General features: G+C 38.4%; 3 protein-coding genes and 1 long non-coding RNA gene across 4 annotated transcripts; 1 reads left to right on the top strand and 3 right to left on the bottom strand.

Annotated features, from left to right (window-relative positions):
* The first annotated feature begins 8,629 nt into the window (after window positions 1-8,629).
* Window positions 8,630-12,759, top strand: LOC108192399 (protein NRT1/ PTR FAMILY 8.2). The gene is made up of 5 exons (XM_017372915.2): window positions 8,630-8,852; window positions 9,297-9,461; window positions 9,547-9,764; window positions 9,871-10,424; window positions 11,697-12,759. The coding sequence occupies exons 1-5, from the start codon at window positions 8,849-8,851 to the stop codon at window positions 12,511-12,513; spliced, it is 1,758 nt and encodes a 585-aa protein (XP_017228404.1). The 5' UTR covers window positions 8,630-8,848; the 3' UTR covers window positions 12,514-12,759.
* Window positions 12,760-12,830: 71 nt separating this feature from the next.
* On the bottom strand, window positions 12,831-14,322 carry LOC108192219 (UDP-glucosyltransferase 29). Its single transcript, XM_017372907.2, has one exon. It carries the CDS (start codon window positions 14,288-14,290, stop codon window positions 12,956-12,958), a length of 1,335 nt encoding a protein of 444 aa, XP_017228396.1. The 5' UTR covers window positions 14,291-14,322; the 3' UTR covers window positions 12,831-12,955.
* A 454-nt stretch (window positions 14,323-14,776) lies between these two features.
* LOC108192351 (S-norcoclaurine synthase 1) lies at window positions 14,777-16,772 on the bottom strand. Its single transcript, XM_017372913.2, has 3 exons — window positions 16,436-16,772; window positions 15,474-16,046; window positions 14,777-15,154 (listed from the first exon to the last, which is right to left on the bottom strand). Exons 1-3 carry the CDS (start codon window positions 16,694-16,696, stop codon window positions 14,909-14,911), a joined length of 1,080 nt encoding a protein of 359 aa, XP_017228402.1. The 5' UTR covers window positions 16,697-16,772; the 3' UTR covers window positions 14,777-14,908.
* An 8,446-nt stretch (window positions 16,773-25,218) lies between these two features.
* On the bottom strand, window positions 25,219-26,655 carry LOC108203760 (uncharacterized). Its single transcript, XR_010286591.1, has 3 exons — window positions 25,982-26,655; window positions 25,799-25,878; window positions 25,219-25,711 (listed from the first exon to the last, which is right to left on the bottom strand). It is a non-coding gene; the product is annotated as an uncharacterized LOC108203760 (long non-coding RNA).
* Window positions 26,656-27,505: the final 850 nt, after the last annotated feature.

The following is a 27,505-nucleotide window of genomic DNA, read 5'->3' as shown; positions in this document are numbered from 1 at the left end:
CCATCCTTGGAAGGACTGGGATACACGCTTTTAAGGCAATCCCGTCCACTTACCACATGAAGATTAAATTCCCAACTAGGAACGGAATTGGAGAAGAATTAGGAGATCAGAAAATGGCCCGAAGCTGTTATATCGGGGCATTAAGATCTGGAGGAGCCGGGGGGCAGGTATTACCTATAGAGGACCTTGATGTCCGAGAAGAAGAGGAAAGGAGAGGCAAGCCTGCCGAAGATTTGGTTCGGATCCCATTATATACAGAAGAACCTGAAAAGGTCACTTATATTGGAGCATTACTCCAGGAAGATTTGAAACAAAAGCTTGTGAGGTTCTTGAGGAACAACCGTGATGTTTTCGCTTCGACGGCAGCCGATATGCCAGGTATCGATCCCTCATTCATGACCCATAAGTTGAATGTAAACCCCGAGAGGAAACCTATTAAGCAGAAGAAAAGGAACTTCGCCCCTGAAAGGCAAGAAGCCATTAAACAGGAGGTCGATAAGTTACTGGAAGCAGGTTTTATCGAAGAGATACAATTTCCAGAATGGTTGGCCAATCCTGTTATGGTCAAGAAAGCTAATGGGAAGTGGAGGATGTGTGTAGACTTCACTGACCTAAATGACGCTTGCCCAAAGGATTGTTTTCCTCTTCCAAGAATTGATACATTGATAGATGCCACTGCTGGCCATGAGATGCTGAGTTTCATGGATGGTTTCAGCGGATATAATCAGATCCGGATGGACAAGGACGATGTACCCAAGGTATCGTTTATCACTGACTTTGGTGTATTTTGTTATTTGGTTATGGCCTTTGGACTTAAGAATGCAGGAGCAACATACCAACGCCTTGCAAACAAGATGTTTAAACACCTGATTGGTAAGACTATGGAGGTATATGTAGACGATATGTTGGTGAAAAGCTTGAACAAAGCGGATCACCTTGAACACCTTAGAGAGGCCTTTGAAGTCCTAAGGACGCATAAGATGATGTTAAACCCAGCTAAGTGTGCCTTTGGGGTCGGTTCTGGGAAATTCCTGGGTCTAATGGTCTCAAAGCGTGGTATTGAAGCCAACCCCGACAAGATTAAAGCTATCCTAGATATGGAACCTCCAAAGAGTGTAAGGGATGTTCAGAAACTGACAGGAAGAATTGCAGCCTTGGGAAGGTTTGTATCCAAGTCAGGAGACAAGTGCTTGCCTTTCTTCAAAGCATTAAAGAAGGTTAAGAACTTTGAGTGGACAGAAGAGAGCCAGGTAGCTTTTGAGGAACTGAAGAAGTACATGGCAGAGTCACCTCTTCTATCAAAACCCATTGATGGTGAAACCTTGTATGTATACCTAGCTGTTTCAGAACAAGCATTAAGTGCTGTATTAGTCCGAGAGGAGTTCAAGGTTCAAAAACCGGTATACTACGTGAGCAAGGTTCTGCATGGAGCGGAGCTCAATTACTCGGTGATCGAAAAGTTTGCCTTGGCCATGATTACAGCATCGAGGAAGTTGAGACCTTACTTTCAGTCTCATAAGATAGAAGTCCTGACAGACCAACCTCTCCGAAATGTTATACATAGCCCTAAGGCTAGTGGAAGATTGATCAAGTGGGCCATTGAGCTTGGAGAATTTGATATCCGATACAAACCTCGAACGGCGATTAAAGCTCAGGCCTTAGCTGACTTCCTAGTTGAATGCACCATTAGCAACCAGGAAGTCGGGGGGCAAGGAGACAAGGTAGAAGAACCTACTAAGGAAGAAAAACCTAAAGAATATTGGCTACTATTTTTTGACGGGGCTTCAAAAACAAAAGGTAGTGGTGCAGGACTTGTGCTCCAAAGCCCTGATGGCTTTACTGTGGAATATGCTATTAAGCTAGACTTTCCGACCACCAATAATGAAGCAGAGTATGAAGCATTAATAGCTGGACTTGGTTTAGCTAGAACCTTGAGAGTAAAAAACCTGAAAGTCTGTGGCGACTCAAAGCTTGTAGTCTTCCAAGTGAATGGTGAGTTTGAAGCCCGTGAGGAGACTATGCTGAAATATCTAAGGATTGTAAAGACCCAGATGGCACTATTCGAAGAATGCTTGGTAGAATATGTGCCGAGGGAGGAGAACACCAAGGCTGATGCCTTATCGCAATTCACATCCTCCGATGATGAGGTATGCTCAGGAAGCGTTTATTATCAAGTTTTGAGAACCCCTAGTATCGAAGCAAAGTTAGTTGCCCCCATTGACACAGGGGCTACTTGGATGGATGAGATTAAGTTGTATTTACAAAGCGGTCATCTGCCGCCTAATGCCGATGAAGCACGAAAGTTACAGGTAAGGGCCATTAAATATGTACTCATTGAGGGGGTCTTATATAGAAAATCGTTTGTGATCCCTTATTTAAGATGTTTGAGGCCGGATGAGGCTCGAGAAGCCCTTAGAGAAGTTCATGAAGGGGTATGTGGCCAACACCTTGGTGGAAGAGCATTGGCTCATAAAGTAACTCGCCTTGGATTCTATTGGTCAGATATGCTAAAGCACGCTCAAGACTATGTGAAAAGGTGTGATCGTTGTCAAAGGTTTGCACCTGTTGTACGACAGCCACCTGAGATGCTGACATCCATCAATACTCCTATCCCCTTCGCAATGTGGGGGATGGATATTCTTGGACCTTTTCCACTTGCTAGCGCGCAAAGGAAGTTTCTGTTGGTAGCTATTGACTATTTTACTAAGTGGATTGAGGCCAAACCACTGGCCAAGATAACCACCAAGCAGGTTGCTCAGTTTGTGTGGGAAAACATTATTTGCAGGTACGGAATACCTCGAGTCATGGTTACAGACAATGGGACTCAGTTCAATAACGCTGAGTTTAAAAGTTATTGTGAGGATTACTCGATTGAGTTACGCTTTACTTCAGTTGCTCACCCTCAAGCTAATGGACAAGCTGAGGTGGCCAATAGAATAATCCTCGATGGACTGAAGAAAAGAGTTGAGAAGGTCCAGGGATCATGGGCCGATGACATACTTCCTATACTATGGGCGTATCGAACCACTTGCAAGGTTTCAACTGGGGCAACCCCCTTTCAGCTGGCTTATGGAGCCGAGGCAGTGGTGCCACTTGAGATCACTCATACATCCTCCAGGGTCCAGCAGTATGAGCCAGGAGCCAATGAAGAAGGTATGAGACTTGCGCTTGATATGATCGATGAGATTCGTGACGAAGCTCATGCTAAGATTGTGGAAAACCAGAAACGAGCTTCCTATTACTATAACCTACGGGTTAAGGAGCGATATTTCAGGGAAGGAGATCTGGTACTTAGAAAAATTGAGGCTTCAGGGGTAGGTCCCAAAGGCAAGATGGCTCCAAATTGGGAAGGCCCCTGCCAAGTTAAGACTGTCACAGGCCATGGCTCATACAAGCTTCAAACCTTGGAAGGAGTTGAAGTCCCTAGAAGTTGGCATGCGACCAACTTAAAGATATATTATATTTAATATCTACTCTGTGATAACAGAAGTTAGTAGTTACCACAAAAATAAGGTCATGTTGACCACTGCCATGTAGTTGATTTCCGGAGATAGTTATTTCTTTTGCTATAATAATAAAGTCCCAAGGATTATCTATCTTGTTTTATCCAAGTCATTTTTGCTTGTACTTGTGTCTTGTTCAATGGAAAGTTCACAAAGTCTGATCGAACTTACATGTTTGAGGATAAAAATCCTAAGTTTGGACTTAAAATAGTCAGTTTCAGAGTTTAAAAATTCTAAGTAAGAATAACTCTGATTAAAATCCCGAGGATTATTCTAAGATTTAAATTAATCTTACGAAGAGTATTCTAAGTAAAGAATGCTGAATATGCAAGATTAAAAAGTGAGACAAAAGAGAGTTTAAATATATAAGTTAAAACCCCGAAGGGTATAAATATCTGAATAATAATTTACAAAATAAGCCGCGCAGGGCTGAAGGAAGACCTAGTCTAGGGAAGCCCGTCATCGAAGATGTCATCTTGGGCCTTCTCTTGCTCTTGGGCCTCCTCCTCCCGGATCTCCTCATCTTGGGCCTCGAGACCCTCCTCGATCCGCTTGGGATCCTCGATCACAAGAGTCTCAGTGGGGACCCCACCATCTTGGGAATCAAATGGGTGCGAATCACCGAGATCTTCTACCGCCATCGGAGAAGAGGTTTCTTCTCCGGGAAGTACAGGAACCGGGAACCGTTCCAGTGTGACCCCCTCGACTTGGGCCCCCACTTCATCTATGATTCTCTCCCAGCAAGATTTGAAGGTCTCGTAGAAGGTAGAGTCGTACTCCGCCGCAAGGAGATCGGCGAACTCCGGCGACGCCTTATAGTCCGCAATCGCCTCCCGGCGCACCCTTTCCAACTCCGCCTCCAACGACCGCACCTTCTCTTGTTCGGCCACTAGCTCGGCCTCCACCTTCCTGAACTGCTCAAAGTTGGCAGTTGAGGCTTCGAAATAACGATCGCGGTCGCGTTCCGCTATCGCCTTCTCCGCCCTCACCGTTTTCAGGTTGTGGACGGCCGCCTAGAGATAGGTGTTCATCTGCGAGAAAGCAAGCAAAAAAAGACTAAGTAAAACAAAACGGAAGAAATATTTCTAAGTAAAGAAATGACATAGAAAGAGAAATGGGCTTTACCGTTGCCACAGCCTGGGCCCCCAACATCTCTATTTGGAGGTCTTCTGAGGACTCAACCACGTGGGCCCGGTCGCGAGGGGTCACAACGTTCTTGGACCACTCCGCAGCGGCCCGGGCGTCGCCTACAATGGTGTCCTTGTTTAAAAGGCCCCATTGGACCACATAAGGACTCGGGTCCTCATCCACGGTCTTGGGCCTTGGAGCCAAAAAGGTAGGGACCTTCTCCACTACCTCTTGGGCCCCACTTTTCCTGGGCCACTTGACCCGCTGGACCTCGGCCGGTACAGCCTTCGCCGCGGCCTTCTCCCTTTTTGCAAAGATTGTGTTCAATCTTTCCTGGGCTGCGAACACAAAGACGAGAAATAACTAGAACACAAGATAAATAGATACGGCCCAAAAAAAGGAAGGGGTAAAAGTAAAATACCCTCTGGGCCCAAATCGCTAAGCCCGTGTTCCTGGAGCGAAGCCTCAGAAACAAGAACGGAGCAATGGTGGAGGCAGTCCCCGGTCAAGATTTTTATTGCGGCCTCTTCCTCTACCCCCAACTTTAGGGACCTAACAGGCCCATCTTCGGCTCTGCTAAAGTCCGAGTAAAAATAGTCGGCCCAATTCCCCTCGTTCAAATATAAATAAAACCACTGTTTCTTCCAGTGGGGAAGTGAGTCAGGGGCGGAGCCTGAAACAAAGATGCTACAGGCCAAGGTCCTATATTGGATCTTGACCCAACCCTCATCGTTGGGCGCATTAACGAATTTGAAGAGGTATCTAAACACCGAGACACTGGGCTCGATGCCGTGCTTTTTGCACTGGACTAAAAAGCAGTAAATAAATTTCCAGCCATTGGGCTGGAGTTGGGTCGGACAAACGCGGGCCTCGGCCAGAAGTCTAAAAACGAACTCTGGAGGAGGCAATCTGAAGCCCGCGTAAAAAGTTTCTTTGTAAATTCTAAGGGCCCCAGGTTTAGGATAGCAGGCTCGGTCATTTGGGCCTGAGGCCACGGCACTATAAGGCCCATTGATGCCAAAAAGATAGGCTATGGCATCAACGTCCTTTTGATCATATTTGGAAGGAAATTTATATGCATCTAAATGGAGTAAATTTGGAAAAGCTTGGCCGAATTCAGAAAGCAAGTCACGAAGAGAAAAAACACTTGCATGGACGAGAGATTTTTTACCTCGATTGACCTTGGCGGTGGCCACAGGAGGCTGGGATAGCTGAGATTGTTGAGATTGTTGAGAGGATGAAGAATCCGCCATTGATATCTTTGTGATGAAGGTTTGAAACCCAGAAATGAATGAAGAAAAGATGAAGATTGATCGGAACCTGGGAAATTTTTGAAGATCGCCCGGAAAACTGGAAAACCCTTGAATATCGGCCGGAATCTGGAACGAACTTGAAGATTGCCGGAGATACGCCTAAGAATTCGCCGAGAAACTAGAGAATTTTTGAGAGTGTTTGGGAGGGTTTTCTAGCACTTAAACTTGGAAACTTTGGAGTGAAATGAGAAGTGAACTCTCAGTCACTCATTATATGGGCAATCCACAACCGGTTCACTTGCCGGTAAACCCTAAAATGAACTGGCTACAGCCTGTAAAATGGGCCTTGGGCCGGTCATTAAGCCGTGTCAGAGGCGGGAAGCCCATAAATTTGAAAAATTCGTACCTATTCTAGAAGGGTCTCGAGAATTCCTGAAGACACTCACAAAATAAAATAAAAGAAAAATAAGCTATATAGGCCTGACAAGTTATAGACTAAGGCCCACAACATATAACACTACTTAGCTCCCGGAAAGACATCTTCTTCGCGTGGTACATACCATGTCTACTTGGCGGGGCATGCAACGCCTAGGGCACATTCACTTGTTGAGCGAAAACATCGTTTATTTAAAAAAAATAAAAAATAATAATAAATAATAATTTCACTAAGGACATAAAGTGACTATGTATTCTTGGCGTTTATGGAAAACTATACTTCTTAGGCGATGCATAGCACGCCTATGGAACAACAACTTATTCAACCTGTGATAGGCTAGGCTTACACACGCCCAGGAGACAGGTCTCCTGGGTAGTTAGCAAATACGTCTCCTTGGCGTGTTAAAGCACGCCCAGGAAGCATTACCTTGATCAGCCATGAAAGGCCTTGACCAACCACGCCCAGGAGACACCCTGAGTAAACATGTCTCCTTGGCGTGCCCACGCACGCCAAGAGAGCATCAACTTGAAGAACCAAGACAGGCATCGACCACACCCGCCCAGGAGACACATCTCCTAGGCGTGGTATATAACATGCCTCCTTGGCGTGGCTAGGCACGCCAAGGAAGCATCATACATGTCAGCCACGGCAGGCTTATCTTATCCACGCCCAAGAGACATGTCTCCTAGGCGTGGCAGATAATATGCCTTCTTGGCGTGCCTAAGCACGCCAAGGAAGCATCTCACTCACCAGCCTTGGATGGCTTGCTGCAACCACGCCCAGGAGACATGTCTCCTAGGCGTGGTGGTGAACACGTCTCCTTGGCGTGGCAAGGCACGCCCAGGAGACATATCTGGTTCACAGATGGTTTGATCAATTAAAGAATTATTTAATTCTTTAATTAAATTCTGAAAATTCCAAAAATTGGAATTAATTCCAAAAATCTGGAAAAAAGAATAAAGTTGAGATTTAATTCTCAAAAATTATTTTGAAAATTCTTTAAAGGCTAGAAAAATTCTAGAAAATTGGAATTTAATTATAAAAATTCCAATTAATTTGAATTTAGCCTTGGAAAAATACGAAAGTGCTCGAAAGTACCATTACAAACGTAATTTTGAAGGATACTTGTTGTACCAATAAAAAAAAAAGACTCGTAGTGTCATGAAAACGACTCAAAAAGTCAAAAGAAAGACTCGTGTCTTCCGATACTTCAATCAAAAATGAAGTACGATCCCGAAGGATACGAAACAGAGATATCTTTACTATACAGTCAATTCGAATCATCTCTCGAATTGTTTCAAAGTAGTCAAGATCGGTGAGATCCTTGCGCTATTTATGGAACTTCAGACCTTGGACGATGGGAATTTGCAGAAGTTAGCTTTCTCGCATGATATATGAATCAGGAGCTCAGAAAGCCGATGAGGACTCAGCAACTTTTGAAAAGTTTTCACAAAACTTGTCGAGAGTTGGGGGGCAAATGATATGGGTCAGAAGTAATATTTGATTATTATTAGATATTAAAAGCCCAAGAACACTAAAGCCCAGTTAAATAGGGCCTGAGGCTCTTAAATATTAATTAATTTCGTAATTAATTAATAGAGGTCCAGTTATGAGTCTAAATTCTATAATACATCTGATTCTAGCAGATAAATATTCAGAAGTTCGGATAAACGTCAACAACAAGAGGATAAGAGTTCTGTCTTATCTCTTGCTTCGAGGCATACTTCGATAAGAAGTCTGATACACGGAATCGTACTTCCGTCCCACTTCTGACTCCGAAGCGCCTATATAAAGGGCTCTACCCCTCATAACTAGAACTACGTTTTGGACTTGGTTCTTCTTCACGCAGAAGATACGTAGGCATCTCGCACCGAGACCAGTCCAAAGCACGAATCGCTCACTCCCGTTTTTAGTTCTATAACAATTATTAATCATTTTATAATTAGAATTGGTGGTATACACTATTTGTTAAATGTTATAAAAAACGGAAATCGAACTTAATCACTGAAGTCACGAAACAAAGATTAATCAAAAATAATTGGATTGATCGGGAAATTAATAGAATAATCGTATATTTAATCAGTTCGACAAGTTACAAAACACAAATTAATCGATATTATTCACCGACTTTTAGAACACAAGTTAAATTGAATTAATGTATATTGATCGCAGAATTAATAAAAAATAATTAAATCAATATCATCTGAGGCCACAAAATTTATGAATATAAATAAATTTTTAATTGACATGACGACAAGTAAACACGTGTGCTATTGAAATAAATAAACCAAAAGTTCATTGATTGATCCATATATTTTTATAGTTCAGTGGCTAGTATGTATATTCAGCCACACTTCAATGACCACAGTGATATGAACGAGAAATGGATTGTTTTCAATAAAATTATTTTGTAAAGATATGAAATGATCGGCTTGGCAACATCGGCAGAGTCTAGGAGATGCTCTGCTAAACCTTAAACCAATTTCATTTCCTGAATTGATCTATTGCAACTAGCATCATCTTGTTATATGGGTATGTCCTTATTTTTACTAATTCAAAGTTTTTAATCTTGATTTTGAGTTTGAAGTTTCATATGGCCTTGATTCTGTTTATGTGTTTCCTGTCTGATTTCACTGCTCTGGATTAAGGTTTAGTTAAAGTTCTTGTATGTTATTCACATATACTTCACTCTGTAATCTGTATGGGTTATGTTGTGAGCTTAACTTGCAAGAAAGATCAGTGTTTTAAGTTGATGATTAATTACATAACTCGATTGCCATCTTGCTAGAACTCTATCCCTTTGGTTTTTTATATTCACTTGCACTTTGCTCACTCCCTGGGTCGAAAAAAGAAGCTTTAGATTTATCGGTTACTATTAGTTTCCCAAATGGCTTATGGTTGCTTCTCTCGAGGCAGATAATTTAGTCCTGAGCTGTGCTATATGATGACAGATCACTAACCTATTTGAAATTCCAGGTATGACTACTTCAAGAAAAAAGGACAGCAGGCCAGTCACATACCAAGCGGTAGAACAAGGGGAAGATGATAGCATCTATACTAAAGATGGGACAGTAGATTACTGTAATAATCCTGCTAATAAGCTGATAACTGGAACCTGGAAAGCCTGTCCTTATATTCTTGGTGTGTTTGTAACGCATTTCAAATTATTGCAGATAATGGTTTAATTGGTGGGAAGGATATATTGGTATTTAATTTGTCTTTACAGGAAATGAATGCTGCGAAAGACTGGCATTTTATGGGATCAGCTCCAACTTGTTGCTTTATTTTAAAAATCAACTGAATGAGCATAGTGTTACTGCATCAAATAATCGTTCAAACTGGACGGGAACATGTTACGCCACTCCACTGCTAGGAGCATATATTGCTGATGCTTATCTGGGAAGATACTGGACAATTGCCAGCTTTTCAATCATCTATGCTTTTGTTAGTATTGTCTTATTTACCATGCTATTGTTTCTTGACCTCTTAGAAAATTCTCTTGATTGACTTGATGTGGTTGAGAAAACTTGAGAACAATTGATTGCTGCAGGGGATGTTACTCCTGACATTATCAGCATCAGTCCCTGGCCTTAAACCAATATGTTCTGAGAATAATGTTTGCTATGCAACAGAGTTTCAGACTGCAGTTTGTTTTATAGCTCTTTACTTGGTTGCTCTGGGAACAGGAGGGATTAAACCCTGTGTCTCATCCTACGGAGCAGATCAGTTTGATGATGCTGATGAAACTGAGAAAAAGTATAAAAGTTCTTTCTTTAATTGGTTTTATTTTTCTATCAATATTGGTGCCCTCGTTGCTCATTCTGTCCTGGTATGGATACAAGATAATGTGGGATGGGGATGGGGTTTTGGCATTCCTACGCTCGCCATGGCCATTGCTATCGTTTCTTTCTTTTCAGGTTCCAAGATATATCGTAACCAAAAGCCTGTAGGCAGCCCTCTTACCCGCCTCTTCCAGGTAATCGTTGCTTCTTGTAGGAAAAGGGGGAAAAAAATTCCAGACGATATTTCCTTGTTATATGGTGGTGCAGATGCAGAACTTTTAAGTACTGAAAGGCAGAAGCCAAAACATGCCAAGTACCTAACGTAAGTAATTTATATTTTTCAATCGTTAGTCCTTCCATAAATATATCATCTGTTTCTTTGCATCTAGAGTTGTTTCCTGCGTGGCTTTGTTTTCACTTGCTGCAATCTAAGAAAGGAGGCAAAAGTACAGTTTCTAATGATTATGCAATACGTTCAATCTTAACAAGGAGCTTGCTTCTGAGCACAATTTTCTAGTTTCTTAAATTTACCATTATCCAGTTTAAAAGGATTAAAGTGCATTGAACCTTAATGGCATTCCTATCCACCAAGAAGATCTTTGAACAAACTGGACTTGGTATATTTTACTAGAATTTACCGAATTTACAATTATTGTTTGAGCAGCCAAGAAAATTAGTCAATAAGGTTAACATTGTAATCCAAGTTCATTCTTGTTGTCTTTTACGGGCATAAAGTTATCAATATCCCACCTTTTTGTCCGATAAAACAGATCTTTGGGTGATATTTGTTGCATTTGCCTGGCTACTCACATGGCAGGCATTGCGTGCAGAACAGTGTTCAATTGTTCATGGTTACAAATTTGGGATGGCTTACATGTGTGACCATGTGAGGAATATGATGGCTGACACTTGGGAAATCTCCGTGAAAGCCTCCGCTGACACTTGATAAATCCCGCTTCTGCACTCACCATGCTACCCTATGTGTTTATAAAGAAGCATAATACAAAGCTAAGTTCCTTCAAAAAAATAATACAAAGCTAAGAAATAAATACCTAAATATCAACCAAGGAATGCTACCAATCTACCTTAATTAGCAACAACCGCTCGAAGTAATCACTAAGATCTCCAATCCTCATATCTGTACCACTTTCTATCAAACAGCCATTGAGAAGTACCTTTGAAAGAACTCAAAAATAGTGATGAATTGATGAATTTAGAACTGGCACACTTCAATTCTTAATGTATTCATTTGATATAAATTCGGTATGAGGTATGAAATTGTCTTGAAGGTTTCTGATATTCATATACTGGTCCCTCAAATGAAGTCATTTATTATCAGGTTCAGCATCTTGAATTCTTAGAAAACTGGTTTATGGTAAAAACATGAGAAATTCTGCAACTCTGGTGGTTGAAGTGGATTTTACAATACCAACATGACACTGTGTTGTATTGCAAGTAAAAACAAGTTTGCAGAAATGAAGCTCTTGGATACAACAAATGGAAGCTCTCAATTGAATATCAAATTTTTGTATGTTTGACATTTATGTTTATTTTGTATAGATTCATGTCTGATACTGTGATATATCTTTGTCAGTTTCTTTGAGAAGGCAGCAGTAGAATCAGAAACAGATTACATCGAGGGCTCAATAGATCCATGGAGATTATGCACTGTTACCCAAGTTGAGGAGCTCAAATCTATAATTCGGCTACTTCCAATATGGGCAACTGGTATCATGTTCAGTGCTGTATATAATCAAGTAGGCAATTTATTCGTGCTTCAAGGCTCTGCAATGGATATTCGATTGGGAAATGCAGGCTTTGAAATCCCACCAGCATCTCTCGGGATATTTGACACAATTAGTGTTATTTTTTGGGTGCCGGTGTATGACTATTTCATCGTCTCAATTGCAAAAAAATTGACTGGTCACAGAAGTGGATTAACTCAGTTGCAACGCATGGGCACTGGTCTCTTCATATCGATATTTGCCATGCTGTCCGCAGCAGTTCTAGAAGTTGTTAGGCTTGGAATTGTAAGAAGGCACAACTACTATGAACTAGATCATGTGCCTATGTCAATTTTTTGGCAGGTTCCGCAGTACTTCATAGTGGGCTGTGCTGAAGTTTTTACTTTTATTGCACAGCTGGAGTTCTTTTATGAACAAGCACCTGATTCAATGAGGAGCATGTCATCGGCTTTGGCGCTTACCACTACCTCCCTAGGAAGTTATTTGAGCTCTTTACTCGTCACTCTTGTAACGGCCTATAGTACTAGAAATGGCGATCCCGGCTGGATACCAGACAACTTGAATTATGGTCACCTACATTACTTCTTCTTGCTTTTGGCTGCATTAAGTGTTGTCAATCTAGTTGTGTTCATTTTATTGGCCAGGGGTTATACCTATAATAGGTGATTTCCATTACCTGATGGGTTTCAGGCCTGTTGATCTTGCATTACTTTGATGTGAATATGGTTTCCAAAGGGATGTATATATACATGTAATGGTACAAGTCTTGTGTAGAATTTTTGTGTTCCTGCCTTGTGTAATTTGTACATTATTATAGCTGAATGTGGAATCTACAGTACAGATATATTATGTAGATGGTTTGATGTACCTGACAGATTATATAACTACAACTTGCTCATGTGAGTTGCATTATACTTTGCTGCCCTCAGTTTCATTCTTGATTGTAATTATGCAATAACAAAAGAAACATTCCAGGCATAGACAAAAGAATTAGAAAATAAATTGTCTAATTGAAACTGCAGAATTTGTTACTAAATGAAAGGAGTTCATACCAATGATGATACCAATATTAAGCAAAAAACTGGATAGAAGAAGAGTACAAAAACAGCTAATAGCATGTTTCTTTCTTCTTGCTGCAAATCTGCATCAACTTCTCAGCTGCTATATCCAAATCTTCCTCTCCTCTTTCTTTCATCCTCAAACTCAATTCCTTAGCTTTCTTCCTCACATTTTCCCCACTTTCCTCCACCAGAACCTTCCTTATCACATCCCCAATTTCCGTGCTTTTGTATCTCCTTTCACTATCTGTTCTCACCTGCATCCCAACTCCAATCTCCAGAGCAAGCTTAGCATTAGTAGGCTGATCGCCCTCTTTCAAGGGCATGGCAATGATGGGAACCCCGAATTTCATGCTTTCATTAACAGAACTCCATCCACAATGACTCAAGAAAGCACCCGTGCTTGAATGTCCCAAAATTTTGGTCTGAGGCGCCCACTCTACAATCAACCCGAAACCTCTCACCCTTTCTGCAAATCCCTCTGGTAGCAGCAGACAACCCTTTTCCTCTCCTCGCGGAGACCTTAACACCCATATGAAATGACACTTGGTTGTCTCCAGTGCATTTGCCATTTCCATCACTTGCTCTGCAGATAAATAATTCTCACTCCCAAAACAAACAAACACCACAGAAGATCTCTCTTTCTTGTCCAGCCATTCCATGATATTCTCCAGGTTTTCATCTTCATTCCCAGTTGGATCATGAATCAGTTGGCCTACAGGAATGACATCCTTCTCCACCAAATCCGACAAAAGATCAATATACTTTCCCTCCACTTCTCCAACACTCTTAACCAAAACAAGGCCGCACGATCGTTCAAAGCACAACACAAAGTTCCTAATCAACTTGAGTTCATCTTGAGAGACCGGAGCGCGGTCCATAGAAGAATCAAACACCTCTGGAAAAGGGAAATCATGACCTACCCTTTTGTAGAAATGTATGGCTAGGCTACAAGTTGATGCAGCATGTGTCGAAAAATGAATAGCTGGAATATCAAGTGACAGAGCAAGCTCTGCAGGCCAGGAAGGTATCACATCATAGATAACCAAATTGGGCCTAATCTCTTTCAGAATATCCATAAAAACTGGAGCTGCATTTTCGAAAGTTTGATGGAGGAGGGGCTGGAGATGAGATGGAAGGCCATTGGTGCAATGAAAATGAGGTGGCAGAGATGGAGAAGATGGAAGATGAAACTCTACTAGTTGAATATCATCATTCTCATCAACTCTGGTCTTGATAGAAGCAAGGTTGATTGGTGTAGAACAGAGATAAATCTTGAAACTTCTTTTGGTGAGGTGTTTAGCCAGTTCTAGGAAGGGAGAGATGTGACCATGGGCTAAGTGAGGTATCATTAGAATGCACATTCTGCCATTTTGGCTATCCATGCTAAACTCCCTTTCTTTAGGTACTCATTATCCTGCCAATGTATTTAAATAGGGCCAGAGAGAAACTATCAACAACCTTTACCTGTAACTACTTGAATCATATATTCTTATGCTTTTCTTATGTGAATATTATTACAGAAAAGATATGCTTTTGTTAGTATAAAAATAAATGCTATAATCATATCTCATGTTCTTGTGATTTTTACAGTATCAGTTTTTTTAATGGTCGAATCTAATGTTCCATAAATCTCATGGTCTTGTGCTTTATGCCTTTAATTTAGTAATTTAGTATCAAAATATACACACAAAAAAGAAGAATACCATGTTCTGCTATTTATTTTCCAAGTTGGCAGTTTTTTTATAGTATAATATATTTATGTAATTATTTTCTTATTATGGTTGATAGTTTACTATAGGTGTTGGCTGGTATAATTTATGGCTGAAAACTCAATGGGTCGGAAGTAGAATACACACGGTACACGGTCGGAAGCATAAAAGCCAGCAATACACTATGAAATTTATTACAAGCACACGGTAGAGTACATAGAATCCAGTACACATGTTTTCCCGGTTAAGGGAAGGGAACCTTTTATTGATTCTGCACGCCACGCCTTCTCCTCAGTATTTAAGTTTCATTTCGTTCAACAGGCGCTTACCGTCGAGTCTATTCCGGAGGTTCAATCTTAAAAACTCTTCTATGCTCATCTTCACAAATTTCGGTTGATTATTATCGACGAGCTCGGGCAATGGACCAAGCATTGTGGCTAGATCTGGCATTTGAAATGTTGCAAGAGATATGCGTTCTGTTTGGTAATTCACTACAGCTCTGTGCTCAATGCTACTATATTCTCCATTACTCATAATCTGCAAACTCAAAACAAACAACATATGTTATCATATTATATTTCGAACAATCAATACAGGAAAAAGAAAGAAAGAGAAAAGGTCCAAAAAGTCACTATTTTAAGTTAAATGGGCCTTAATGTCATTTTCTGGAAAAATGACCTCAAACGTCATTTCAAAACACGACTTGAAGTTGCGTTTTGATTTTTCAAGTTTTCTGTTGAAAACACGACTTGAAGTTGCATTTTTGTTAACACGACACGAAGTTGCGTTTTGAAGTGACAGTTGCAGCCTTTTACCACACCTGAAAAAAAGGTTATGTCATCAGAAATTAATTCACCTCAAGCATGTCACCTATGTTGACGATGATTGCTCCCGGAGCTGGTATGATAGGCAACCATTTGCCATTTTTCTTCATTTGCAATCCCTGGATGTCGTTAACCTGAACCAGAAGAGTGAGGCCAACAGCGTCCGAGTGAGGCGTAAGGCCAATGACTTTGTCAGCATGCTTGCAGGGTGGATAATAGTTGAGCCTGATTCCTTGCTTGCAATCCTGATCAAACAGACGGCTCAGGTTGCCCGGCTCAACTCCCAGGTTTATTTCTATCAACCGAAAGAGGCTCATTGAAATCCTGTGAATCTCTTTTGAGTACTCATCTAGACTTGATCTGAATGAAACTGGCTTTTCTGGCCAAAGCCTCATCTTTCTGAGTGAAACAGGAAGTAAATAAAGGAAGAAGACGTCAGCCCAGTCAAGCTTCTGGTCCTCTGAGAAAACGAAAAGGTGTCCATAGCCTTCAATGTCATCTGGTGGCTGTGCCCACTCCATCTTTTCCTCTAGTGGCAGACTAAAAAACTGCTCTGTCACCGCCTTCATTTTTTCGATGATCTCTATACCACCGTGATTTATCAACTGTTTTATTGAAAAAATTAGAAAAAAAGGTAAAACGTGCATGTGACAATGGATCAAAGAAGTATAAGTCCTGAAACAAAAACTAGAATTCTCAACTTCTTATAAGAGCTTTCAGCTTTTTACACAAACGGGTCATTGTCAAAAAAATTAAATTAAAAAAGGTAAACGTAATTGTGACAATGCATCAAAGAAGTAGAAATCTTGAAACAAAAGCTAACATTCTCAACTTCTTATAAGTGCTTCCAGCTTTTTACACAAACAAGTCAAAAAAGGAGAAGCCGACTTCTTATCCAAAAAAGTCGGAAGTGGTGTTTGCCAAACAGGCACATAATGTTAGGTAAATAAATCTGCAGAAGTTGACTAAAAGTTTAATTTTACATGTCAAGTACCTGGAAGAAGCCCCAATCTTTACATGCTAAATGAAGTTTTTGCAATTCCTCATCATATCCTAGTTGTCCAGTCACAAGCTTGTCCATGTCGATAACTGGAATCTTGATGGAATGATCATCCAAGATTTCTTCCGATTCAAACTCTGGTCGAACATATCTAGGAGGGATATCCTTGAAATCCTCGGAAGCAAGAAGTTGAACATTTTCTACGGCAAGTGAACTACCCAAGTTGCTTGTGGCAGCAGCTTTTGGAGTAGCCATTCAATATTGTAATCTGTGTGCACACACTACACCATGCACTCCGCACTTCTCATTTATACATAATCTACCTTAAAATAAGCCAATCACATCACTCCAATAGTTGCTGCTTATAACTTAAAATACAAAGCATTTGATAAAAAGAAAAATTGACCTAAAAGATCCTGGCGATGTCTTGTACTCTCTCCGCTCCACCATTTACGCTCATGCACGCATTTTGAGGTTGCTATAAAGTATATATTCATATTATTTTTTTAAAAAAATTTTGAATAAAAGATTGACATTTAAACTTTTATTCAAAAGAACTAAATTAAAAAAACGTTATTGAACACTACTTTTACAAGAGCCTCAAAATGCGTGTAATCAGTGAACAGTGAATGTAAACAACCTGGTGGGACGGAGGGAGTATCACACAACATATCCAAGTCATATTTTCAAGACAAATCTCTGCTTGTCTTATCCTATATTTTATAATAATAAAAATTTTTTGTTTTAAAAAATAATAAAAATTATCTTTAATAATAAAATATTAAATATCTATCTGGGATAAAACACACTGTTGAGGTGAAATTAGTTAGATATGTTATAAATTTATCAGTATATCAATTTTTAATATTATATATAAAGATTTGAATTAAGACATTGTCCGTCTTGCTCTTGCTCTTGTGTCATGTTATAAGACAAACGTGGTTTGATGATATTGGCAACACTGCTCGGTTATAATTTAAAAATAATATGTTATAAATAAAATATATCATTTATTGTAATATATGATTTGTAATCTTTCATACACATTTTTTATAGGTGTGTAGAGTTTTGACAAATATAAATAATAGTTTTGTTATAATTATAGACCAGAATTATTAGTATATGGTTCGAGTGTGATTTATTCAACAGATTAATTATATCTTTTATTTTTGCTGTATCAATTCATTTTTTAACTAAGATTGTTTTATGGTCGGAGTTGATTTAGGACGAAGTTCATGTTTTGACCCACGCGACATAATTATATAATTCCAAAGTTGAAATTTGAGTTCACAATATCTATAATTTATAATATTTTATGGGGATAAATATCAAGTTGGTGACTCGTTTCGTCCAAATGTATCAATTGAGTGACTGATTCCTAAATTGACTCAAATGAGCCACTCATTAGAAAAATTTGTATCAAAAATATCACTCTATCATTAGTCGAAATTTTGAAAGTATTATATATTGAGTTTCGCACATTTTTTATGAATGATATTACATCTAAATGAAAGATTCCGAGTTCTAGTATTTTAGATAATATTTTTAGATTTTTAAAAATTTATCTCCTATTTATTTTTATTTAAATCAAATAAAACAATCAAAAAATTAAAAATAAATAGTTGATAAAATTTTAAAAATCTAAAAATATTAGCAAAAATAGTAGGATTCAGAATCTTTCATTTGGATGTAACACCATTCATAAAAAATGTGCGGAACTCAATATATAATATTTTCAAAATTTCGATTAACGATAGAGTGATATTTTTGATACAAATTTTTCTAACGAGTGTCTCATTTGAGTCAATTTGGGAATCAATCACTGAATTGATATATTTGGACGAAACGAGTCACCAATTTGATATTTATCCCATATTTTATGAATAATTTTATATCTAGTGAATTATAAATAAAATAATTATTCAAATATATAATTTTAAATTTATTTTTTATTCTAAGTAATTTCTAACTTATAACTAATAAGCGATAACTTTTTAAAAATTTAATTCAGACAACTCCATGGACCTTGCACATTGGCATGAGACACCCAATGACTGAGATAAGATTGATGAAAAAGATATGCAAATTAATTTTCAATCGAGTTTTAATATTTTATGAAATGGAATCAGTGTTTAATATTTCATTGTTTTTTTTACGTAAGAACTCGCAATCGCCTCCAAACTACATGAACCAGGTAAATCGCAATTAAACGACAGACTCTCTGGTTGAGGAGGGCTAATGTGACCTAGAGGATACAAGTCCCCTCTTTTAACCTGGACCAACCTTACGGACATATTTCATAAGTTACTTTCTTATTTTGTAATTAGCATGTAACTTTCATTTTGATTACCATACTAAAAATGTAATCTTTTGCTAATTAAATTCCGATGGTCAACCATGGTAACCATCACGATTTGCATCTTTGGCATAAATAATGCTGGACGACAACAATATTTTTCTATTGTGCTCTTCAACACAATAATAGACTATGACCCAGTTTGCCTCGGCTTAAAGCCGAATTTTAAGTTATTTTTGAATTTAAACTGAAAAATGTATGTTTGTGGAATAAGTCAAAAATCGGTGTAAAATAAAAAATAAGTAAGAAACTGAATTAAAACCAAAAGTTAGTTTGAGATACTTTTTCAATGATATTATTTTTTTGAACTTTTTTTTTAAAAAAAATTTACCCACAAGTCATATGCTAGTATGTTACCCATAAATCACTTTTATATTTATTATTATATTTTTAATATCTCATAAATCATTAATAAGTCAAAATTACCAAACAAACATTTTAAGTTCTTAACTTATCAGATAAGATAAGTCACGTTAAGTCATAAGTCACCTTAAGTCATAAGCTATAAACTGGAAACGGGCTATATATCCTCCTCCGTCCCACTCATTTATATAATATTTTTGAGTATTCGATGCGTATTTAATGTTTTTATAAAATATAATTAAAAATAAATTATAAAAAATATTATTGAAATTTATATATGACACATTTTCGTACTCCGCATAGGGATGAGCAAAAACGAACCGAATTAAAACCGCACCGATACTTTGGTTTCGGTTTTGGTTTTCAAAAATTTAAAACCGAATACAAACTGAACTGAACCGTAATAATATTTATATTTATTTATTTATTTTATATATTTAAGTATAATATATAAATTATATCTATTTATAAAATATATAATTATGTAGTGGATGATAAAGGTTCTCTGTTGGATGTTTACTCTCGCAGGTTTAGCTCAATTTCTTAAACACTCTTAAAAATTATACTAAAGAGTTTGTCATTGTGGGTTGAGGCTCGAACTTGTAACTGAGTTGGTTGTATTAAAACTGTTGGTACTAAACTTAATACTATTAGCAGCTATCTTAAAAGTTTGATACCAGATATTTTATTTTTTTTTATGCCAAAGGCTTTGATTTTGTGCAGTTTCTAGATCACAGGATTCTGTGAAGTTTAAACTCCGGGAAATTCATTCTTTTTTCCTGCAAGTACATCATTTATGAATATTCATATCATGCTTTTTAGCATATCCCGGACTCTTCGTGGTTTGATAACCGAACCATGCCATGTAAAACCGAAACCGTTCTATTTAAAACCGAACCGCACAAATAGTGTTTGGTTTGGTTTCGGTTTTCAATTTTGGAAACCGCACCTTTGTGATTTCGGTTGCTATTTTAGGGGTAAACCGCACCAAACCACGCCACGCACATCTCTTATATAATTATCTCTTATATAATTGAGGGTGCCTGAGGAGTAGATGGTTACCGGTATCTTTTTGGCTCCCTTTCATTTATAACCAATTTGTTCAACCACTTTTCAAAACTAACCAGTTTTTTTTAGCTTTCAAAACTAACCATTCTAATTCATTCGAAAAATGGCGACGCAAACCATTTCAAATTAACTGTACGGGACGCCCTTCCAAAGGGCGACCCCTTCTTCATTTTGTGGCCATATGGGTCGCCCTATACACGGGCGACCCTGGCTTATTTTAAAAAAAAATTGAAAAATCGGAAAATTCTTATATATTATTTATATTATTATATTTTTATAATATTATATTATATAATGATATAATATAAAAAAAATCATATAATGATATTGTTTTACACGGGGGACCCTGGCCTATTTTTTTTTAAAAAAATCATTAATCGGATAATTCTTATACATTATTTGTGATATTTTATTTTATATTATTATATTATGTAATGATATAATATAATATTATAGATTGTAATATTTAAATATTTAAGCTCATATTGAAGTATAATTTAAAAGGTAATTAATATTATATATATATATATATATATATATATATATTTAATTCAAGTTTTAGTAAGTATCTAATTAATAATGTTGTAATTACATAGCTAGTAATAAAATTGTGAATTTTTGTAACCTATCTATACTATACTATTAAAGCCGAAACATCAAAAGTTTGGTCGGTCGGTACTTGGGCCAAAATACGGGTTTATGGTCTGTACTTGGGCCGATACTATACTATTAAAGCCGAAACATCAAAAGTTTGGTCGGTCGGTACTTAAGCCAAAATACGGGCTTATGGTCTGTACTTGGGCCGAAGTACATGCCTATCTGTATAACCAATTATTATTTTAACTAAAATATATTATCTTTTATATATTCTTAGCTATAATCTTTTATATATTCTTAGCTAAAAAACTCAATCTTTTAAAATAACATCGAGTAACATAATAATTACCTTTTTAACCAAAACGCATTATCTTTTTTAGATTTTCTAACTAAAAAAATCAAGATTTTACAATTAACACGGGCGACATATATATAAAAATATAATAATATTATATATAATTATTAATAAATAACATGTGATTTGTTCAACAAAAATACATTAATAACATTATTTTTAAATACTCTAATGATCTCGCATTAAATAAAATATTACAAATCTATAATATATTATATATTATTACACTATTAAAGCCGAAATAGAATTGAGTTTGGTGAACCGGTTGGTATTCGACCCACGGAGTAAAATAAATATTAATTTAAACACATTGTTCTATCACAATTTCATTTTGACAATAAAATTAGTTAAATTTAAAATATATACAATAAAATACCAAATATGTTAACCGCCCGTGCATTGCACGGGTTATAAGCTAGTATGTTTCTATAAAATACCATTAGGTTTTTAGTCATTCTCACACATACACACATATTCTAGATCGACTCGTACGAACAAAGCTCTGAATGGAGAACCATAAAAGATCGAGAAAGGAAGACGAGGGGATGGAAGAATGAGATTATGAACAAACGAAATGCGAGCTTTCAATTGCTGCGGAAAGGGCATCGAGGAAGATAAAGTTTGTTGCGGAGATGCGGTTGTTGCAGTATCGAGAAGAAAGAAAGGGCAGACATTGGGTGCCGACCAAGGATGAGACCGACACTGAGGTTATGTATGGAGTAGGCAGGGCGTTGCGAGAATATCACTTCAAAAAAGATAGAGATACAAATACTTCTTTCTTGAGAGGACAGATCACGGAGGAGCAAAGGGTAGCATTGTTGGAAGACAGCTGGGCAGAATACGATGCAAAAGTGATAGATATTGTGAAATCGAATTTTGACGAGTATGCAAAGCATCCGTGATGAATTTTGTCATATGTTAGACGTGAGTCATTTTGAAGTAGTTGTAATGTTGTGTTTATGCTCTTACTAAGTGCAATTTCATTGAAATAAATATAATGCAAGTACAAACAAATAGATTTATCGAAATAAAAGCAAGAACAAAATATATTATTCGGAATCATCATCATCAGTTGCCTCTTCATCGGACATCGGCTCATCGGACAAGTAATTTGGATTTTGAAGAAGTTGACATTCTTCTTCAAAAGTCATTTCCCTGCCGCTAGTAGCTGCCGAATGTTTTACCAACTTAAGCATGTAGAAACGACAACGACGCAACAACATTCTGTTGTTCTCTTCCCTTATTAGTCCCACAGCTTCAATGACCAAACGGCGATAATCACCCCAACTACCGTTGAAGTTACGATCCAGATACACGCCTAAAGAATCACGGACGGGGAGCTTTGCACCGAGACCAATCAGATCATTTCTCAACTGATTCGATTCTTCAAGACGGAATGTCCACTCGCGCCGCACTCCAGCGAAATACTCTTCGGGATCGGTGTATCTCAAACTATAGTAGTCGTCATCCATTTGTCGTAGCAACCAAATTCTAGAGGATGAGAACATTTCGTGATGAGAAGATTTAAGTTTGAAGTTGTAAGTGTAGACACCTTCAATAAACATGAGTACATATAGACTAATAATCCACTATAGGCATGTGAAGTAGTTGAGTTGGAAGGCTAGGGTTGCACAGCTTTCATGGAGTGTAGCCATGTGAAGCTACTTGAGTATAGTGGTGAAGGTGTCTGAATCGGTCCATGTGAAACTGCATAGATTCCTTTACTGTAACCATGATAAAAGTAAATGACATGGTCTTTTTGGCAGAGATTCGGAGACTGTACCCATGTGAACCCTATAATGCACCCATGTGAATTATTTTTGCAGAAATTCGGAGACTGTAGCCATGTGAAACTGTACCCATGTGAACCCTATAATGCACCCATGTGAAACTGCATAGATTCCTTCGGGGTCAGATTACAAGACTGTAGCCATGTGAAGCCTATAATGCACCCATGATAGAGATTCCATTATTTTCTTCCGCAATAATGGTAATCTGGTGAGTAAACATTTGTATGAAGGGAGCCTACTTGGGAAATTGGGCTTATAAATAGTGGAAAACTTGTTCACACTTTTTAAACAAATCTTAATTACATGGATCTAATAGGTGAGGTTGTTCAAGGGGATACGTGCTACTGTGAAAGGTTTGCCGTTCATAGTACTTATCGAGGGACTGGGCCTAATGCTGGAAGAATGATGTCCCGGTGTCCACTATGGCCAGAGGGGTGCGGATACATGTTTTGGATCGATGACCCACTTGAGGCGCGTGCTACTGCAGTGCTTATTGAGATGACTAAGGAGATGAGCGACCTCATATGGGATCATCACTTTGCAAAGGAGAGGATTAGGGAGAGGCATGATGAAGACCTTAAATCTGTGAAGGGAAAAAAGAAAGGGGAGGGTTGTTCAAAAAATAAAAACGAACGTTGATTTAAGTTCATGTCCTAGTAACATGCATGTGTTGTTGTGTTTCTTATTATGTACGTACAATAATACATTGTCCTTCCCCACTTTACGAACCCAGTCTTATGTATTAAGTTGTTTATTTTTTAATATTTTAAACTGATGGACTTATCATTTTCACCTATAAATAAGTCCCTCCCTCATCATCTCAGCTTCATCACTATCTCAAACACATTATAACATTTATGGATTCCGTTGCTGTCGATAAGTGCTACTGTGACAAAGTCCTTGTTAAGAGAGTTTGTCATGACAACGTTCCCGATGTTGGTAGATGGATGTTGCAATGTCCTAACGGCGCTAGTGGTTGTGGTTACTTAGTATGGCTAGATGAGCGGCTAGACACCCGGTCAACTGTGGTCATCAACAAACATTCTGAGAAAATAAGTGACCTCAAATGGTCGCAGGCATTGGAAATTGCAGAAATGGAGACGAAGCATGCTGAAAGAGTAAAAAAATTGAAGAAGACCATGAAGGGTGATGGATCTCGATGGGATGCTGAGGATGTTTGATGTTTTTCATGTTATGTGTTTGTCTTTCAATTTTTTTTAACTTATGCACATCTCTATCTATCTTTATAAGTGTTCCAAATGTTGTTATCTCGTGTTACATTTGTAAGTGCTAACTGCTATGTTTCAGTGGCATTTTAAGTGTTACGTTGATGCTTACTATGTTTATGTGGCTTTGTCATTGTTTGTTGGAATAAAACTGATGTTATGCAAGAATTTTTACATACATAATGACACCTAAACTGAAAAGTAGCAACAAGTAGCAAGTGTTCATACATAAGTAACAAGTACCAAATAAACATACATAAGCAAACAACGCAACTACAAACTGAAAATACATAAACTCAAAAGACATAAACTACTTCTTCTTATGCCCGAAGATATGGCTGCCCGTGTGACATCTCCTGCCCTTCCCCTTTGCATCTCTGGGTGGCTGCTGTCTCTGCTCAGGCTGGGACGGCCCCTCGGGTTCCGACTCATCTCGTACTGCCCAAGGACTACTCTCAGCAGCGTACGCACCAAAACTATGCATATGTACAGGAGTAGGAGTGGACCTCACCCCTGCCGGTGTAAGTGGAAACGCAGGTGCCCCGAACACGTAGGATGGGCTACCAAATGACGGGACCGGGGCCTGTAGCGGAGGTGTGGTGTACTGATCGGCCAAGAATGACATGTCAGGACGATAAACATCTCGATCTAAAAACTGGTATGACTCCTGAAGTGGAGGAGAAACATGTGTGTGCCCACCAGTAGCAGAGGTGTCCTCGTCATCCTCTAAATTCACCGCAAAACCACCTTCACCACCTACATAGTCATCCCCTGCAGTCTTAGTTGGCACATCGAGCCAACGGGGCCATTCCCCGGCCCCTGAAGGACCCCGTGCATCCCTATCTGGCGCAGTAGAGGTGCCAACATGTTTATGTTTACCAAACATAAACATGCAAAGAAAAGTCAGGCCGAGAATACATTCGAAATGACATAACATATGCAGTAGAACAAAAGTAATTGTGGAAGACAGTAAAAAAACTTAATAAGAAGGTTGTATACCAATGACTGTATGGCGCCCTGTGTCCCCTGAAAAGCATCCGCTGTATGCCAGAATATTGGGTTAACCATGTATCTACATGTAACCTCGAGGTACCAAGGCATGTATGCGGGAGAGCAACCATCGCCCAAAATGAATGGAGGAGATGTCATAGCTCGGTCAAGGGACGTATCCCACAAACGAATGTATGTCTCCCTGGCGCCCTGCCAGTTAATGGACTCGTTGACGGCGTCGTGCAACTGATAATGATTCCTACGTGCGGAGGATGTGGGTATGTCCTGAACGAACCCAAACTGCCTCGTGACCCTGTCAGTATAACACCACTCGACATATGCCATGTACATCAAAGGGGTGGGAGCTGTCCACCGCAAGTACAATGTCTGATCGGGCTGAAACTCATCATCTAAAGCTGCATACGGCCACCACAAAAACTGTTCCACACCCATGTTATCCAACTCGTACCGGGTGATACGACTCTGAGAGTGCGGCACCTGAGTACGGTAACTGAAGCCACCCACCTACAACAAAATGTTTAGATTAAGGAAGAGAAGTAGTGCATGTGCAATAACTGAATGCGTTTATGAGAAGAGTAGCATATTACATACCTAAGCGCAAGTGGGTAAGTGAACTGGGGTTGAGACCTGTGTTGTGGAGCTATCGTAGGGAACCGCTCGTATATCCACACCTGGTATCAAAGTACATATATGTGCACATCAAGTTGTATGGGAAGACAATTTGTTAAAACTAAATGACAGTAATGGGATTAAAGAGGGTACTTTCATGCGTACCTAAAGTAATGTGGCATACCCAGTGAAGTTGATTTTGACTCCTCTGCTCGCATCACACATCTTCCTGTATGTGTAGGAAAGAACAGCACTACCCCAACTATAACCACCCAGGCTCTCCAGGTCATCTAGTAACCGAAGAAGGCTTAGCGGCACATAGTTCCCGCTGCCACTAGGAAACAACGATCCGATCACACAAAGTAGGTGTGCCCTAATGTGAAAGATAGACTGCGCACCAAAATCCTCAGCCAACTCGTCCAACCGGTGACATCTGCCAAAGTGTGTAATCAACCACTGGATCTTCAAGTTGTCCTTCCTCAAATCATCGTTCTCAGGAGCCAGTCCAAGTAAATCCCGTACCAAAGCCACCCTCTGAGCTGGAGTGGAGGTGTACCCGTGCAGGATAAGTGGTCGGCCAGTGGTCCGTAAGCCGAGAATGTGATGAACATCCTCCAGTGTGATGGTGGCCTCGCCAAATGATAAGTGGAAAGTGTGCGTCTCTGGACGCCACCTCTCAATGAAGGCTGTGATCACCCCCCTGTCATGTCTGACCTTCCCCAACTTGAAAATCCATCCAAAACCCGTGGCCGTGATGGCAGTCACTATCGAGTCATGCGGCCAGTTATTTTTAACTGTGTCCCAATATTCACCGAAGTTGGCCCTCACTCTCAAATCCTCCGGTGCCTGACACAATTAAAATGCAAAATGTGTCAGTAGTTTATCATAAAGCAGACGTTTTATTCTAATAAATAGCAATAAGTCAGGTCATTACCTCTCCCCTGTTCCACACCGCCTCGGACCTGTGATCGTTCTGCAATGTCAACAAGTTGCCATTGACAGGGCCGGGACCGTAAACTGCGGGATCCATCTGCGCCAACAAATAAAAATATTATATGTTTATATTATATTCGAATATGTTAAAAGTGATTTTTTTCGATATATTTATATTTTTATATAATTTAATTCAAATAATGTATTTATATATGTTAATATTTTTTTTATGAATATTAGATTCATATTTTAATTTATTATATTCGAATATTACATGTTTATATTATATGTTAATATTTTAATATATTATATTCGAATATTAATATTTATATATATTTTAATTCGATTATTATATTTAATATTTTTATTTCAAATATATTATATTCGTATATTATAGCATATAAATTTTTAAAATATTTTTATTTTAATTCGAATGTAAAAAATCTTAAAATCCTAAAATCATGAACTTAGCCTAAAGATCCAATTTAGAAATTCCTAACAAGTACCCTTAATTTCAAACATAAATCTCTAAATTATTAAACTATTTTAAATTTCTAAATTTCATATCAAATCCCATATATATATTAATTCCAATTTTATAGTTTTATATTAATTCGAATATTTTATATATATATATATATATATATATATATATATATATATATTCGAATATGTTAAAAGTGATTTTTTTCGATATATTTATATTTTTGGATAATTTAATTCAAATAATGTATTTATATATGTTCATATTTTTTT

Source organism: Daucus carota, chromosome 8 (genome assembly GCF_001625215.2).
Source record: "Daucus carota subsp. sativus chromosome 8, DH1 v3.0, whole genome shotgun sequence".
Classification (NCBI taxonomy): Eukaryota; Viridiplantae; Streptophyta; class Magnoliopsida; order Apiales; family Apiaceae; genus Daucus; species Daucus carota.
Note: the sequence above shows the minus strand (reverse complement) of the source record. Positions and strands in the feature narration are given on the sequence as shown.

Excerpts from the sequence above, each read along its gene's own strand:
- LOC108192219 (XM_017372907.2), bottom strand. The coding sequence starts at position 14,290 with ATGGATAGCCAAAATGGCAGAATGTGCATTCTAATGATACCTCACTTA.
- LOC108192351 (XM_017372913.2), bottom strand. The coding sequence starts at position 16,696 with ATGGCTACTCCAAAAGCTGCTGCCACAAGCAACTTGGGTAGTTCACTT. Across the intron at positions 16,047-16,435 it reads AAGATTGGGGCTTCTTCCAG|TTGATAAATCACGGTGGTAT; the intron begins GTACTTGACATG and ends TCAATAAAACAG. Across the intron at positions 15,155-15,473 it reads ACATAGGTGACATGCTTGAG|ATTATGAGTAATGGAGAATA; the intron begins GTGAATTAATTT and ends TTGAGTTTGCAG.
- LOC108192399 (XM_017372915.2), top strand. Across the intron at positions 9,462-9,546 it reads AGCCTGTCCTTATATTCTTG|GAAATGAATGCTGCGAAAGA; the intron begins GTGTGTTTGTAA and ends TTGTCTTTACAG. Across the intron at positions 9,765-9,870 it reads TTTCAATCATCTATGCTTTT|GGGATGTTACTCCTGACATT; the intron begins GTTAGTATTGTC and ends TGATTGCTGCAG.